Here is a 14,094-nt window from a genome sequence, read left to right on the forward strand (position 1 = left end):
TAGACACAGTTTCAGTTGTAAATATGGTCTAAACTTACTTAATATACGTTTGAAATATATTTTAATAAATATGGTAAAAAATAAGGCCCTGGTGATGTTGTTTTTAGTAATTTATTTGGTCGTCGTTTGATCGTCGCATACCTCCCGGAGATGACATCCTGTGGTTGGGAGGCGGAGACGGGACCCCCGTTGACGTCAGTTGGCCTGTCTGTTTCCTGCAATAGAAAGTGAGAGAGGGAGAAGCGACAAAAACAGACCTTTACCCTTAAGGTGTGTTACACCAGAAATCCCTGACAACTATTAAGACCTCACTTGTAACTTGTAAGTATATATATATATATATATATATATATATATATATATATATAAAATGTATGAATTTAGTTTGGATATTTATATTTCGTAAATGTGGTTGAAACTTTGGGCTGCATGCATGTGGAAGTGTTCTGGGGTAGTACTCTCACTGGGCGATCGTGTATGCTACAACGCCTGACGCCTGTCGGGGACGTTCTTGCTGGTTCGGCTAGTTATTTGTATTCAATGTATTCACCGTTGTGTTTCTTTTAGCTCACGCCTGTGATTTTGGGATCAAACAAGTTAAGCTTTCAGAACCGTCGTTGCTTACCATAGAATCGTTGTTTTTGTGTAACGTTATACGTCTGCAGCATTCGAATGTGGCGTGTGTAATGTTGCTGTCTTGCTTGCTACTGAATGTGCCTGTCTTTTGCGCCAATAGGTAAGCCTGATCTATTGTAATGTATCTAATACATTAGCCATTTTTCTGATAAATAGATATTGCGCAACAGATGAGAAAGTGTTCAAAAATACTGTCGCATATTTGTTGAATTAGGGAAGTGCCGCCGTAGTGTTGCAGAGAGCGAGGGGTTTTCCCTGACTCCTCCCTCAGTTAAAGCGCGTTCATGTGTTGCTTGTGCTACAGACATAAAATACGCTATAACCCAGTCATTGTTTTTTTTACATTCCCTCACAATAAGATGCGACTGTTGTGATGTAACATGTATTCTATAAAGACATTGATGCATGGCTACAATGAAACAATGTTGTTCACCTGTCTATTGGTTGGATAGATAGAGGCATTTGATTATGTCACAGGGGTTTGGCTATTCAGTGTTCATATTTCACAATGAAGGACATCATGTCCAATTGTTTTTTTTTACATGTTACAATGCTGCTGTAAATGTTGTTACAATGTTTCTGTAAAATGCTGCAAGGTGACTGGAAGGAATCCTCCTCGGTGTGTGTTGAATGAGGCGTAAGTCTGTCGTCAGGGATTTAGAGAGAACATTCTTTTCGGACAGCTATAGGACTAGGCCTACTGCAACATTTACTCCACCGCTTATTGTGGCATCCTCATCAAGCTGTCAGTTTCGGGGTGTTTCCTCAAAAAATTCTCAGCTGACACGCGCGCCGCACACGCACGTCTCGCTCTTCTCCAAATCACCAGCATCGTCTGAACTTAAGGTATTCGACCTGTCCTTCGTTCTCCCTGGGAGGCAGGTGGGAGCTTATGAACATGTTTGATTGTATGACTTTCATTGTCGTTCTTTCTGGGCTCTGTGACCTGGTGCATGCGCTGTGTACATTACTGCCGATATATTTTGCGAACTCAATGATGTCATTGCTGTAGCAGCGCACGTGTACCAGTATATGGTAAAACAAAATCCTACGGCTGTAGTAACGGACTGTTGTGTAACATTGGCAAACGGAACAGACTGGATGTTGGAACAAAATGTACAGTGGAAGGGATTGATCTAGGAAGATCATGTAGGGAATTATCTATAAAAATAATACAGTATATACTATCTAAAATGTTTAGTTATTTTCAATACATGTATTGTTATGTATAGATAATGTATAGACTAGAGCAATGTATGTGAAATTCTATAGATCATGTCTATAGAAATGTATCGGGAGGGACTGAGGGAGCTCTGCTGATCATTCATTCTGCTTGTTCTTTTCTTTGCCTTGGGTTTTTGAAAGGTCAAGATTTGATATAATTTAGCTTCTACATACTGCTGATGGTGTCTGCTGATGTTTTTTTTGCAGAGCTCAGATTTGCAGGAAGTCTAAAATTAGTCCCTTTTCATCCACTGTAAAAAGGGTATCATTAGCAGCAATACAATAATATTAAACAGATACTATACAGCTATGAGATCAAGATGCCCTTTCAGTGTTTGCTTATGTCTGATGGTGATGCAATGATCTAATGCATGTTCACTTTTATAAGAAGATCCGTCTGAGTGTAGCCCGCTAACCGCGTAAGCACCCTGGAGCGCTGACAACCGCCAGACACAAGGCCTTATTGTTTGCGTTTTTCGTCATCTGAAACGTGTGTGTCATCAAAGCGAAGGGCAGGGCAGTATATCTGACATCAACTTGTCAATCAGTTGTGTACCAAAAAACAGCCATCTCCTCTTGGTTTAGATCAGATTATAGATAGCCACTCCAGGTTTATATTTATATGGAGAGAGATGCATTCACATCTCAGAGTTGGTCCAGAACTCACCTGATATCGGTAGAGGAGCACCCCGTCAGTGGTGCTGTATTGGATATTATGCCATGCCATCAAACTTAGCAGGAGCCTCCCTATGGGCAACATATGTTGACAAGACGTTGATAACCATCTTTTCAACGTATTGTGCTCACTGGGCTTTGTTTTGTGTACGTTTGGACTGGAACAAGAATGTAAGTCTTGTACGTTTGGACTGGAACAAGAATGTAAGTCTTGTACGTTTGGACTGGAACAAGAATGTAAGTCTTGTACGTTTGGACTGGAACAAGAATGTAAGCCTTGTACGTTTGGACTGGAACAAGAATGTAAGTCTTGTACGTTTGGACTGGAACAAGAATGTAAGTCTTGTACGTTTGGACTGGAACAAGAATGTAAGCCTTGTACGTTTGGACTGGAACAAGAATGTAAGTCTTGTACGTTTGGACTGGAACAAGAATGTAAGCCTTGTACGTTTGGACTGGAACAAGAATGTAATTCTTGTACGTTTGGACTGGAACAAGAATGTAATTCTTGTACGTTTGGACTGGAACAAGAATGTAAGCCTTGTACGTTTGGACTGGAACAAGAATGTAATCCTTGTACGTTTGGACTGGAACAAGAATGTAATCCTTGTACGTTTGGACTGGAACAAGAATGTAAGCCTTGTACGTTTGGACTGGAACAAGAATGTAAGTCTTGTACGTTTGGACTGGAACAAGAATGTAAGCCTTGTACGTTTGGACTGGAACAAGAATGTAAGCCTTGTACGTTTGGACTGGAATTATAATTTATACTGTGTACGTTTGGATTGCAATAAGAATGTAAGTCTTGTACATTTGAACTGGAATGAGAATTTATACTGTGTATGTTTGGACTGGAATAAGAATTTATACCATGTACGTTTTGACTGGAATTAGAATTTAGACAGGGACAACTGTTAAACTGACAGACGCAACAACAGCAGTGTCCTTTCTGATTCTTGCCAAGTGAGAGGACGGGAGACTGCACACAGACAGCCATAGACACACACTCACACACACTTAGTAAGAAGATAAGGGCTGCTTAGTGTTTATTGATCTATGGTGTGTTGAGCTGACACTGACCCTCTCTATGTGTGCTTTGTAGATGAACCCAGAGAGTGTTCGTGGTCCACCTGCAATAGAGAATTGACAACCTTTCAGAAGATGTGTCAGTGAAACAACCAACAAGAAAAGATGCCGCGAACCAAGCAGAACAACCCGAAGAACCTTAAAGGTAAGTTGCCAACCTGAATTGCTGCGTTTTAAACCTGAATTGCTGCGTTTTAAATGTCTGTGTGTGGAGGCCTATGTCATGTCATACTACAGTGTGCTGTGTTGTTACATTTTTGGAGGGCATGTAATGTGTATGTTTTTATTGATTTGATCAAACTCAGGACTCCCTGTAAATTGTTACTAAGTGTACTATCCTGGGTAAACAAATGAAAGGTCTTTAAAAAAACAAAGGTCATCTTAGTTCAGACTTTAATTTAATATTCAAAGGCGAGAGATGGAGGGAGAAATAGATAGAAGGGATCACTGAGCCATCTGTCCTCCCACAGTCCCCTAGTCCCTTAGACTGCTGTCCACACTTGCCCCCTACCCACTTCTCTGTCCACACGTCTATAGAATCTGCTGAGCTGTGGTTGTCCACTTTCCTTTTGTGATTTTTTTCGTTTTGTTACGCAATTGTCTTCACTATTAGTGCTTAGTTTTCCAATCTGTGTGTGCTGTGAAACCTATAGGAAACACCTAGAATCAATTGTGTCGTTCTATGGTGGAAGCTCCCTTTATGTCGTTGGGGTCCATATGTTAGTGTGTAGGCTGTAACGGCTTATGTTTACAAGTGCATGACTGTTAATCAAGAACAGAGCTTTTCTTCGACTTTATCATTTGCCTTTGATAGGCTAATTATCGAACAATTATGCGTTATCGCAGAGGCGAAGTGTCTGTCAGAAACTAAGGCATGTACACTACTAATGGATTTATTTAGATGTTTGTGTGTGTTTCTATTTGTGTTGCATGCAAAGTCCATAAGAATAAAATTAGAAAGAAACATACTTTGCCAATGTCGGCAAGCAGCGACCAGTATTTGAATGTTTATTTATTATAACACCCCCACCCACAAATTTAATGCTTTGAGCTTACTTGGCCAAACAACGTAAATAATTTAGTTTTATAACAGCAGATTGCCCAAAGGAGGAGTGTGGGATAGTACATTTCCCCAGCCACATTAGGCCAGTTACTGTTTTAGAGAGAGTGGAAACGCCCAGTTTTATTAGTAGCAGGGCTAGGCAGAGGTAATGTAAATGTCATGTAATGTGAGTAAATCCATGCCAACTGTCCATATGTGGTCTAAAGGGTGGGGTTGGGGCAACATCATTTTTATGAGCTGTTAGAAAGTTAGGATCAATCAATGTGAATGAGCAAATTCAAAAGGTCACCTAAAGGCAGGACCAAATGTAACGGTTCTCTTTCGGTGAAGTAGAGTCAGACCAAAATGCGGCGTGGCTATTGCAATCCATGTTTAATGAAACAAAGTAAACACGAATCAAATACAAAAACAATAAACGTACCACCAAAAACCAAACCAGCCTAATACTGCAAAGTAACACAGAGACAGTAACAAGGACAATCACCCACAAAACCCAACACCAAACAGGCTACCTAAATATGGTTCCCAATCAGAGACAATGACGAACACCTGCCTCTGATTGAGAACCATATCAGGCCAAACATAGAACTAGACAAACTAGACATGTAACATAGAATGCCCACCCAGCTCACACTCTGACCAACCAAAACATAGAAACATACAAAGCAAACTATGGTCAGGGTGTGACACCTAATTAATTAAGGAATGGAAGGAAGATTGATATTTCCTCCATTGTTTCCTCTGGCAAAGTATGGATTTTGTTTTGTTACACATGCAAATACTGCAGTGAACAAGGATGTCCTGTCCCGTTCTCTCTGATGCATTCCTCTATTCCTCTTACCCCATAGTCCCCTCTCATACAGAGTAGGACCTGAATTTGATCACCCCGTTGCAGGAGAAATTTCCACTTTGAAATTTCCGACTTGATTTTCCCTTACAAAAATAGTTTCAACCCCTACAAAAATACCCATGAATTTTAATCCATATAATAATCCACATTTCCTGATGCTGCAGGATTATTTTCCTGCTGTACAAAACTGGCTCAAATTTAGATCCAACTTCTGTAGTCTCGCTCTCTTTTGCCATCTGAAGTTACTCAGTGTAGTTTCAATAGGAGCTCAAGGAAATGAGATGATAAGATATATTAAAAATAATAGTTATTACTTGGTGCCTGTAAATCCACCATTACAAATAGTATAAGAGTATTTTACAGCTTCTGGTACTTTATATTGAATAGACATGGGGTCGTTTACAGCTTCTGTATTGTGGCTTTTGACCTTTGACCTGTTTCATCACCTCTCCCCCTCTGTGCTCAGGGGTTAATTAGTCAGACAGGAAATGCTATGCTGCTTAGTGCGTGGCGTGGCATGCTATCACAGGCAAACTCACATTCTGCTGAAGTGAGAGTCATACCACTTAGATCCTTGTCACGTTCTTCTTGGGAACCCCACACACCCTCCTCCCATTCCATTTAAAAAAATTGTGTGTGATTATGAAGGCATAAGTTTCAAGTTTTAATGTCACATGCACCAACCAGTACAGTGAAATGCCTTTTTTGCAAGCTCTAACCCCAACGATGCAGTAATCAATATCAATGTAATACTGAAAATAACAAAGTAGAACCAAAACACAAAATATATCAAAATAAGAAGAACACAATAAAATAAGTAAGCGTGCTATATACAGGGTCAGTTCCAGCACCATATTTACAATGTGCAGGCATACTGGATCGATAGACGTAGCTATGTATAAGGGTAAGGTGACTAGGCATCAGAATATATGAAGAATATATATGTGTGTGAGCAAATGATGGAGTGAGTTTTTGTATGTATGTTGGAGTATCAGTGTGCATATTGTGTAGGGCCCTGTGAGTGTGCATAGAGAGACTGTATTTTATTGTTATTTTTGCACTCAGATAATCCGTGTAGCCATTTTCTTAGCTATTTAGCAGTCTTATGCCATGGGGATAGAAGCTGTTCAGGAGCCTGTTGGTATCAGACTTGCACTAGTACAGCTTGCCGTGCGAAAGCAGAGAGAACAGTCTATCGTTTGAGTGGTTTGAGACTCACGATTTTCCAGGCCTTCCTTTCACACAGCCTGATATAAAGGTCCTGGATGGCAGGGAGCTCGGCCCCAGTGATATACTGGGCTGTCCACACCACCCTCTGTAGCACCATGCGATTGGGGGCAGTGTTATTGCCATACCAAGCAGTGATGCAGCCAGTCAAGATGCTCTCAATGGTACAGCTGTAAAACATTTTGAGGATTTGAGGGCCCATGCCAAACCTTTTCAACCTCCTGAGGGGGAAGAGGCACTGTTGTGCCTTCTTCACAATTGTGCGGTGTGTGTGGACCATTTAGTGATTTGGACACAGGAACTTGAAGCTCTCGACCCGCTCCACTGTTGAGGGAGATCTATGGATCTGTTGGGGCGGATATTGACCTGATTAAAGACTTTACTCACATCGGCCTCGGTGAGTGAGATCACCCAATCTTCTGGGTCGGTGACAACCCTCACACCTTGCACAATGTTGTTATTGTCAAAGCATGCATAAAATGCATTGAGTTCATCTGGTAGAGAGGCATTTTTTGGCAGATCGAGGCTGGGTTTTCCTTTGTATCCCGTAATGGACTGTAGCCCCTGCCACACGCGCCAGGTGTCGAAGCCTGTGTAATATCATTCCACATTATTCCTATATTGTCCTTTTGCTCGTTTGATGACTCTGCGGTGGTCATTTCAGAATTTCTTGTACTTTTTCTATTCTCAGCCGTAGCCTCGGTTGTCTGCGATAGCCCTATCTAACCTCAGTGTTAATCTATGGCTTTTGATTGGGGAAGTGTCGCGGAAGCATTTCCTTATGAAGCCGGTGATGGAGGTGGTTAGCTCGTCAATGTTATCGGCAGAATCTCAAAACATATTCCAATCAGCACTAGAAAAGCAGTCCTGTAGCATAATCTCTGATTCTGGAGACCATTTCTCAACGGAGTGAGTCACGGGTCATTTGTGTTTCAGCTTCTGCTTGTAAACAGGAAGCAGGAATACGGAGTCATGATCTGATTTTACGAATGGCAAACGAGGGAGAGCCTGGTATACTTGCTTGTGGGTTAAACAGTGGTCTAGGACATTTTTTCCCCATGTGGCGAGGGAGATTCGGTCAGAATTACAGAAAGAGCCCAGGGCAGATAATCCGGAATTGAGGGAAGTAAGTAGTTCTATCCTAGGGATGTAGTGTACTTGCCTATTAATGTTATGTAATATGTAATGTTTTGTGTGGACCCCAGGAAGAGTCTTTAGCAGTAGCTAATGGGGATCCTAATAAAGTACTAAAATACTCCCCAAACTGACTCTTGCCATCACATGATAATGCTCAGACCTCAAGGCAACGTTACTGTATGTAGCCTGACATATTTTTTTTTTTAAATTGAACCTTTATTTAACTAGGCAAGTCAGTTAAGAACAAATTCTTATTTTCAATGAGGGCCTCGGAACTGTGGGTTAACTGCCTGTTCAGGGGCAGAACGACAGATTTGTACCTTGTCAGCTTGGGGATTTGAACTTGCAACCTTTCGGTTACAATGACGGACTACCAAAAGGCAAAAGGCCTACTGCGGGGAAGGGGTTGGGATGAAAAATAAATGAAGTAGAAACGCACGTCACGAAAGAGAGACAACACTACATAAAGAGAAACCTAAGACAACAACATAGCATGGCAGCAACACATGACAACACAGCATGGTAGCAACACAACATCAAATCAAAATCAAATGTATTTATATAGCCCTTCGTACATCAAATCAAATGTATTTATATAGCCCTTCGTACATCAGCTGATATCTCAAAGTGCTGTACAGAAACCCAGCCTAAAACCCCAAACAGCAAACAATACAGGTGTAAAAGCACGGTGGCTAGGAAAAACTCCCTAGAAAGGCCAAAACCTAGGAAGAAACCTAGAGAGGAACCGGGCTATGTGGGGTGGCCATTCCTCTTCTGGCTTTGCCGGGTAGAGATTATAACAGAACATGACCAAGATGTTCAAATGTTCATAAATGACCAGCATGGTCAAATAATAATAAGGCAGAACAGTTGAAACTGGAGCAGCAGCACAGTCAGGTGGACTGGGGACAGCAAGGAGCCATCATGTCAGGTAGTCCTGGGGCACGGTCCTAGGGCTCAGGTCCTCCGAGAGAGAGAAAGAAAGAGAGAATTAGAGAGAGCATATGTGGGGTGGCCAGTCCTCTTCTGGCTGTGCCGGGTGGAGATTATAACAGAACGTGGCCAAGATGTTCAAATGTTCATAAATGACCAGCATGGTTGAATAATAGTAAGGCAGAACAGTTGAAACTGGAGCAGGAGCATGGCCAGGTGGACTGGGGACAGCAAGGAGTCCTCATGTCAGGTAGTCCTGGGACATGGTCCTAGGGCCCAGGCCAGTTGAAACTGGAGCAGCAGCATGGCCAGGTGGACTGGGGACAGCAAGGAGTCATCATGTCAGGTAGTCCTGGGACATGGTCCTAGGGCCCAGGCCAGTTGAAACTGGAGCAGCAGCATGGCCAGGTGGACTGGGGACAGCAAGGAGTCATCATGTCAGGTAGTCCTGGGGCATGGTCCTAGGGCTCAGGTCCTCCGAGAGAGAGAAAGAAAGAGAGAAGGAGAGAATTAGAGAACACACACTTAGATTCACACAGGACACCGAATAGGACAGGAGAAGTACTCCAGATAAACAAACTGACCCTAGCCCCCCGACACATAAACTACTGCAGCATAAATACTGGAGGCTGAGACAGGAGGGGTCAGGAGACACTGTGGCCCCATCCGAGGACACCCCCGGACAGGGCCAAACAGGAAGGATATAACCCCACCCACTTTGCCAAAGCACAGCCCCCACACCACTAGAGGGAAATCTTCAACCACCAACTTACCATCCTGAGACAAGGCCGAGTATAGCCCACAAAGATCTCCGACACGGTACAACCCAAGGGGGGACCCAGACAGGCCGACCACAACAGTGAATCAACCCACCCAGGTGACGCACCCCCCCCCAGGGACGGCACGAGAGAGCCCCAGCAAGCCAGTGACTCAGCCCCGTAACAGGGTTAGAGGCAGAGAATCCCAGTGGAAAGAGGGGAACCGGCCAGGCAGAGACAGCAAGGGCGGTTCGTTGCTCCAGAGCCTTTCCGTTCACCTTCCCACTCCTGGGCCAGACTACACCCTAATCATATGACCCACTGAAGAGATGAGTCTTCAGTAAAGACTTAAAGGTTGAGACCGAGTTTGCGTCTCTGACATGGGTAGGCAGACCGTTCCATAAAAATGGAGCTCTATAGGAGAAAGCCCTGCCTCCAGCTGTTTGCTTAGAAATTCTAGGGATAATTAGGAGGCCTGCGTCTTGTGACCGTAGCGTACGTGTAGGTATGTACGGCAGGACCAAATCAGAGAGGTAGGTAGGAGCAATCCCATGTAATGCTTTGTAGGTTAGCAGTAAAACCTTGAAATCAGCCCTTGCTTTGACAGGAAGCCAGTGTAGAGAGGCTAGCACTGGAGTAATATGATCAAATTTTTTGGTTCTAGTCAGGATTCTAGCAGCCGTATTTAGCACTAACTGAAGTTTATTTAGTGCTTTATCCGGGTAGCCGGAAAATAGAGCATTGCAGTAGTCTAACCTAGAAGTGACAAAAGCATGGATTACTTTTTCTGCATCATTTTTGGACAGAAAGTTTCTGATTTTTGCAATGTTACGTAGATGGAAAAAAGCTGTCCTCGAAATGGTCTTGATATGTTCTTCAAAAGAGAGATCAGGGTCCAGAGTAACGCCGAGGTCCTTCACAGTTTTATTTGAGACGACTGTACAACCATTAAGATTAATTGTCAGATTCAACAGAAGATCTCTTTGTTTCTTGGGACCTAGAACAAGCATCTCTGACATCAGCTGATATCTCAAAGTGCTGTACAGAAACCCAGCCTAAAACCCCAAACAGCAAGCAATGCAGGTGTAGAAGCACGGTGGCTAGGAAAAACTCCCTAGAAAGGCCAAAACCTAGGAAGAAACCTAGAGAGGAACCAGGCTATGTGGGGTGGCCAGTCCTCTTCTGGCTGTGCTGGGTGGAGACTATAACAGAACATGGCCAAGATGTTCAAATGTTCATAAATGACCAGCATGGTCAAATAATAATAAGGCAGAACAGTTGAAACTGGAGCAGCATCACGGCCAGGTGGACTGGGGACAGCAAGGAGTCATCATGTCAGGTAGTCCTGAGGCATGGTCCTAGGGCTCAGGTCCTCTGAGAGAGAGAAAGAAAGAGAAAATTAGAGAGAGCACACTTAAATTCACACAGGACACATAATAGGACAGGAGAAGTACTCCAGATATAACAAACTGACCCTAGCCCCCCGACACATAAACTACTGCAGCATAAATACTGGAGGCTGAGACATGACAACAACATGGTAGAAATACAACATGGCAGCAGCACAACATGGTAGCAGCACAACGTGGTAGCAGCACAAAACAGGGTACAAACATTATCGGTCACAGACAACAGCACAAAGGGCAAGAAGGTAGAGACAACAATACATCACGCAAAGCACCCACAACTGTCAGTAAGAGTGTCCATGATTGAGTCTTTGAATGAAGAAATTGAGAAAACTGTCCAGTTTGAGTGTTTATTGCCGCTCGTTCCAGTCGCTAGCTGCAGCGAACTGAAAAGACGAGCGACCCAGGGATGTGTGTGCTTTGGGAACCTTTAACAGAATGTGACTGGCAGAACAGGTGTTATATGTGGAGGATGAGGGCTGCAGTAGATATCTCAGATGGGGGGAGTGAGGCCTAAGAGGGTTTTATAAATAAGCGTCAACTAGTGGGTCTTGCGATGGGTATAAAGAGATTACCAATTTACAGAAGAGCATAGAGTGCAGTGATGAGCACCCTTAACTGCCGATCTATAAATTATGTCTCCGCAATCTAGCATGGGTAAGATTGTCATCTGAATCAGGGTTAGTTTGGCAGCTGGGGTGAAAGAGGAGCAATTTACGATATATCTAGACTTGGTTTCCTCTAACTTTACCTTGCATCTTTGATATGTGCTGCGGGAAGGACAGTGTACCGTCTAGCCATACTCCCAAGTACGTGTACGTGGTGACTACCTCAAGCTCTAAAACCTCAGAGGTAGTAATCACACCTGTGGGGAGAGGGGCATTCTTCTTATCAAACCACATTACCTTTGTTTTGGAGGTGTTCAGAACAAGGTTAAGGGCAGAGAAAGCTTATTGGACACCAAGAAAGTTTAGTTTTGGAGCTTTTAACACAAAATCTGAGGAGGGGCCAGCTGAGTATAAGATTGTATCATATAAATATACATGGATGAGAGAGTTTCCCACTGCTTGAGCTATGTTGTTGATGTAAATTGAGAAGAGCGTGGGGCCTAGGATCGAGCCCTTGGGGTACACCCTTGGTGACAGGCAGTGGCTGAGACAGCAGATGTTCTGACTTTATACACTGCACACTGTGAGAAAGGTAGTTAGCAAATCAGGCCAAAGACCCCTCAGAGACACCAATACTCCTTACCTGGCCCACAAGAATGGAATGGTCTACCATATCTAACGCTTTGGCCAAGTCAATAAAATAGCAGCACGGCATTGCTTAGAATCCAGGGCAATGGTGACATCATTGAGGACCTTTAAGTTTGCAGTGACACATCCATAACCTGAGCGGAAACCAGATTGCATACCAGAGAGAATACTATAGACATCAAGAAAGACAGTCAGTTGATTATTGACAAGTTTTTCCAACACTTTTGATAAACAGGGCAAAATAAAAAATAGGCCTATAGCAGTTAGGATCAGTATGATCTCCCCCTTTAAATAAAGGACAAAGCATGGCTGCCTTCCAAGCAATGGGAACCTCCCCAGAGAGGAGAGCCAGGTTAAAAAGGTCAGAGATGGTCTTGGTGATTATAGGGGTAGCAACCTTAAAGAAAACCCAGAGACGTTTAAGGAGCTCCTTTAGCACCTCGGACTCAGTGACCGCCTGCAGGGAGAAACTTTGTAGCGGGGCAGGGGAAAAAGAGAGAGGAGCATTGGAGATAGGGGATTTAGAAGGGGTGGGAGATGAGGAAATGTTGGATGGGCAACGAGACATGGCTGAGTCAAATAGGAATCCTGACTTAATGAAGTGGTGATTTTTAAAGAGCTTTAAAGAGCTCAGCCATCAGTAATAACCACATCGTCAACTTTAAGGGACATGGGCAGCTGTGAGGAGGAGGGGTTATTCTCCAGGTCTTGAACTGTTTTCCAGAACGTCTTGGGGTTAGACCAACAGAGAGAGAACTGCTCCTTAAAGTAACTAACTTTGGCCTTCCGGTGTATGTGTGTACCGAGCCGGTCGCCAAATGCAATTCTTTAGGTGTAGTAACTCACAGTCGAACCAGAGACTGAACCTGTTTTTAATTGTAATTTTCATTATGGGGGCATGTTTGTTAACAATATCACTTGAAATATCAAAAACAAAGGTCCAAGCATCTTCGACAGAGGGGGGGGGGGGGATCAAGCTGATTCTATACCAATATACAGAGGCCAGGTCATGAAGGAAGGCTTGCTCATTGAAGTCTTTTAGCAAGCGTCTATGACAAATCAGGACAGGTCATTTCCTTAAACAGCCATTACGAACACAGGCTGATAAACAGTCATCTTTATGGTCATAACAGAAAACACCAGACTGATACCTATCAGGATTATTTGTGAGGATAACATTGAGGAGAGTGGTCTTTTCTGGGTGTTTGGAGTCATACCTTGAGGGATTGGTAATAATCTGAGAAAGATTTAGGGAGTCCCATTGCTTTAGGACTTGGTCAGGAAGTTTAAGCATGTCCCAGTTTAGGTCACCTAGCAGGAGAAATTCAGACTTAGTGTAATGGGCCAGGAGAGAGCTTTTGGCAGGTAGGGTACAGGCCGGTGCTGATGGAGGACGATAACACCCAGCAACAGTCAACAAAGAGCTATTTGAAAGTTTAATGCTTAAAACCAGAAAATCAAATTGCTTTGATAAGATGGCTAGTAAAGTTATTTTTAGTCTAATACAATTAGTTAAATAAATGTGAGAAAAAAATATCGAACTCCAGGGAAAAAAAACAGTGGCTTTGCCATCTTGGCCATTGTGGAGAGGTTAGAGTCTGTTTGATTGAGTGTGTGGACAGGTGTCTTTTATACAGGTAACGAGTGGAGAACAGGAGGGCTTCTTAAAGAAAAACTAACAGGTCTGTGAGAGCCGGAATTCTTACTGGTTGGTAGGTGATCAAATACTTATGTCATGCAATAAAATGCAAATTAATTACTTACAAATCATACAACGTGATTTTCTGGATTTTTGTTTTAGATTCCGTCTCTCACAGTTGAAGTGTACCTGATAAAAATGACA

The 14,094-nt window shown here is 43.1% G+C and overlaps 1 protein-coding gene across 3 annotated transcripts in view; it reads left to right on the plus strand.

The window, feature by feature from the left end:
* The first annotated feature begins 246 nt into the window (after nucleotides 1-246).
* The window catches only part of LOC124043314 (zinc finger protein 40-like), a 90,867-nt gene continuing 77,019 nt past the window's right edge, over nucleotides 247-14,094 (plus strand). For 2 of the 3 annotated variants that reach the window (XM_046361796.1, XM_046361798.1), the window contains exons 1-2: nucleotides 247-321; nucleotides 3,638-3,766. In XM_046361796.1, coding sequence (XP_046217752.1) covers nucleotides 3,727-3,766 — 40 coding nt within the window. In that variant the 5' untranslated portion in view covers nucleotides 247-321; nucleotides 3,638-3,726. Of the gene's footprint in view, nucleotides 322-494; nucleotides 737-3,637; nucleotides 3,767-14,094 lie in introns of those variants that run through there. The other variant, XM_046361797.1, reaches the window with a different exon arrangement.

The sequence above is a fragment of the Oncorhynchus gorbuscha genome, linkage group LG09 (genome assembly GCF_021184085.1).
Source record: "Oncorhynchus gorbuscha isolate QuinsamMale2020 ecotype Even-year linkage group LG09, OgorEven_v1.0, whole genome shotgun sequence".
Taxonomy (NCBI): Eukaryota; Metazoa; Chordata; class Actinopteri; order Salmoniformes; family Salmonidae; genus Oncorhynchus; species Oncorhynchus gorbuscha.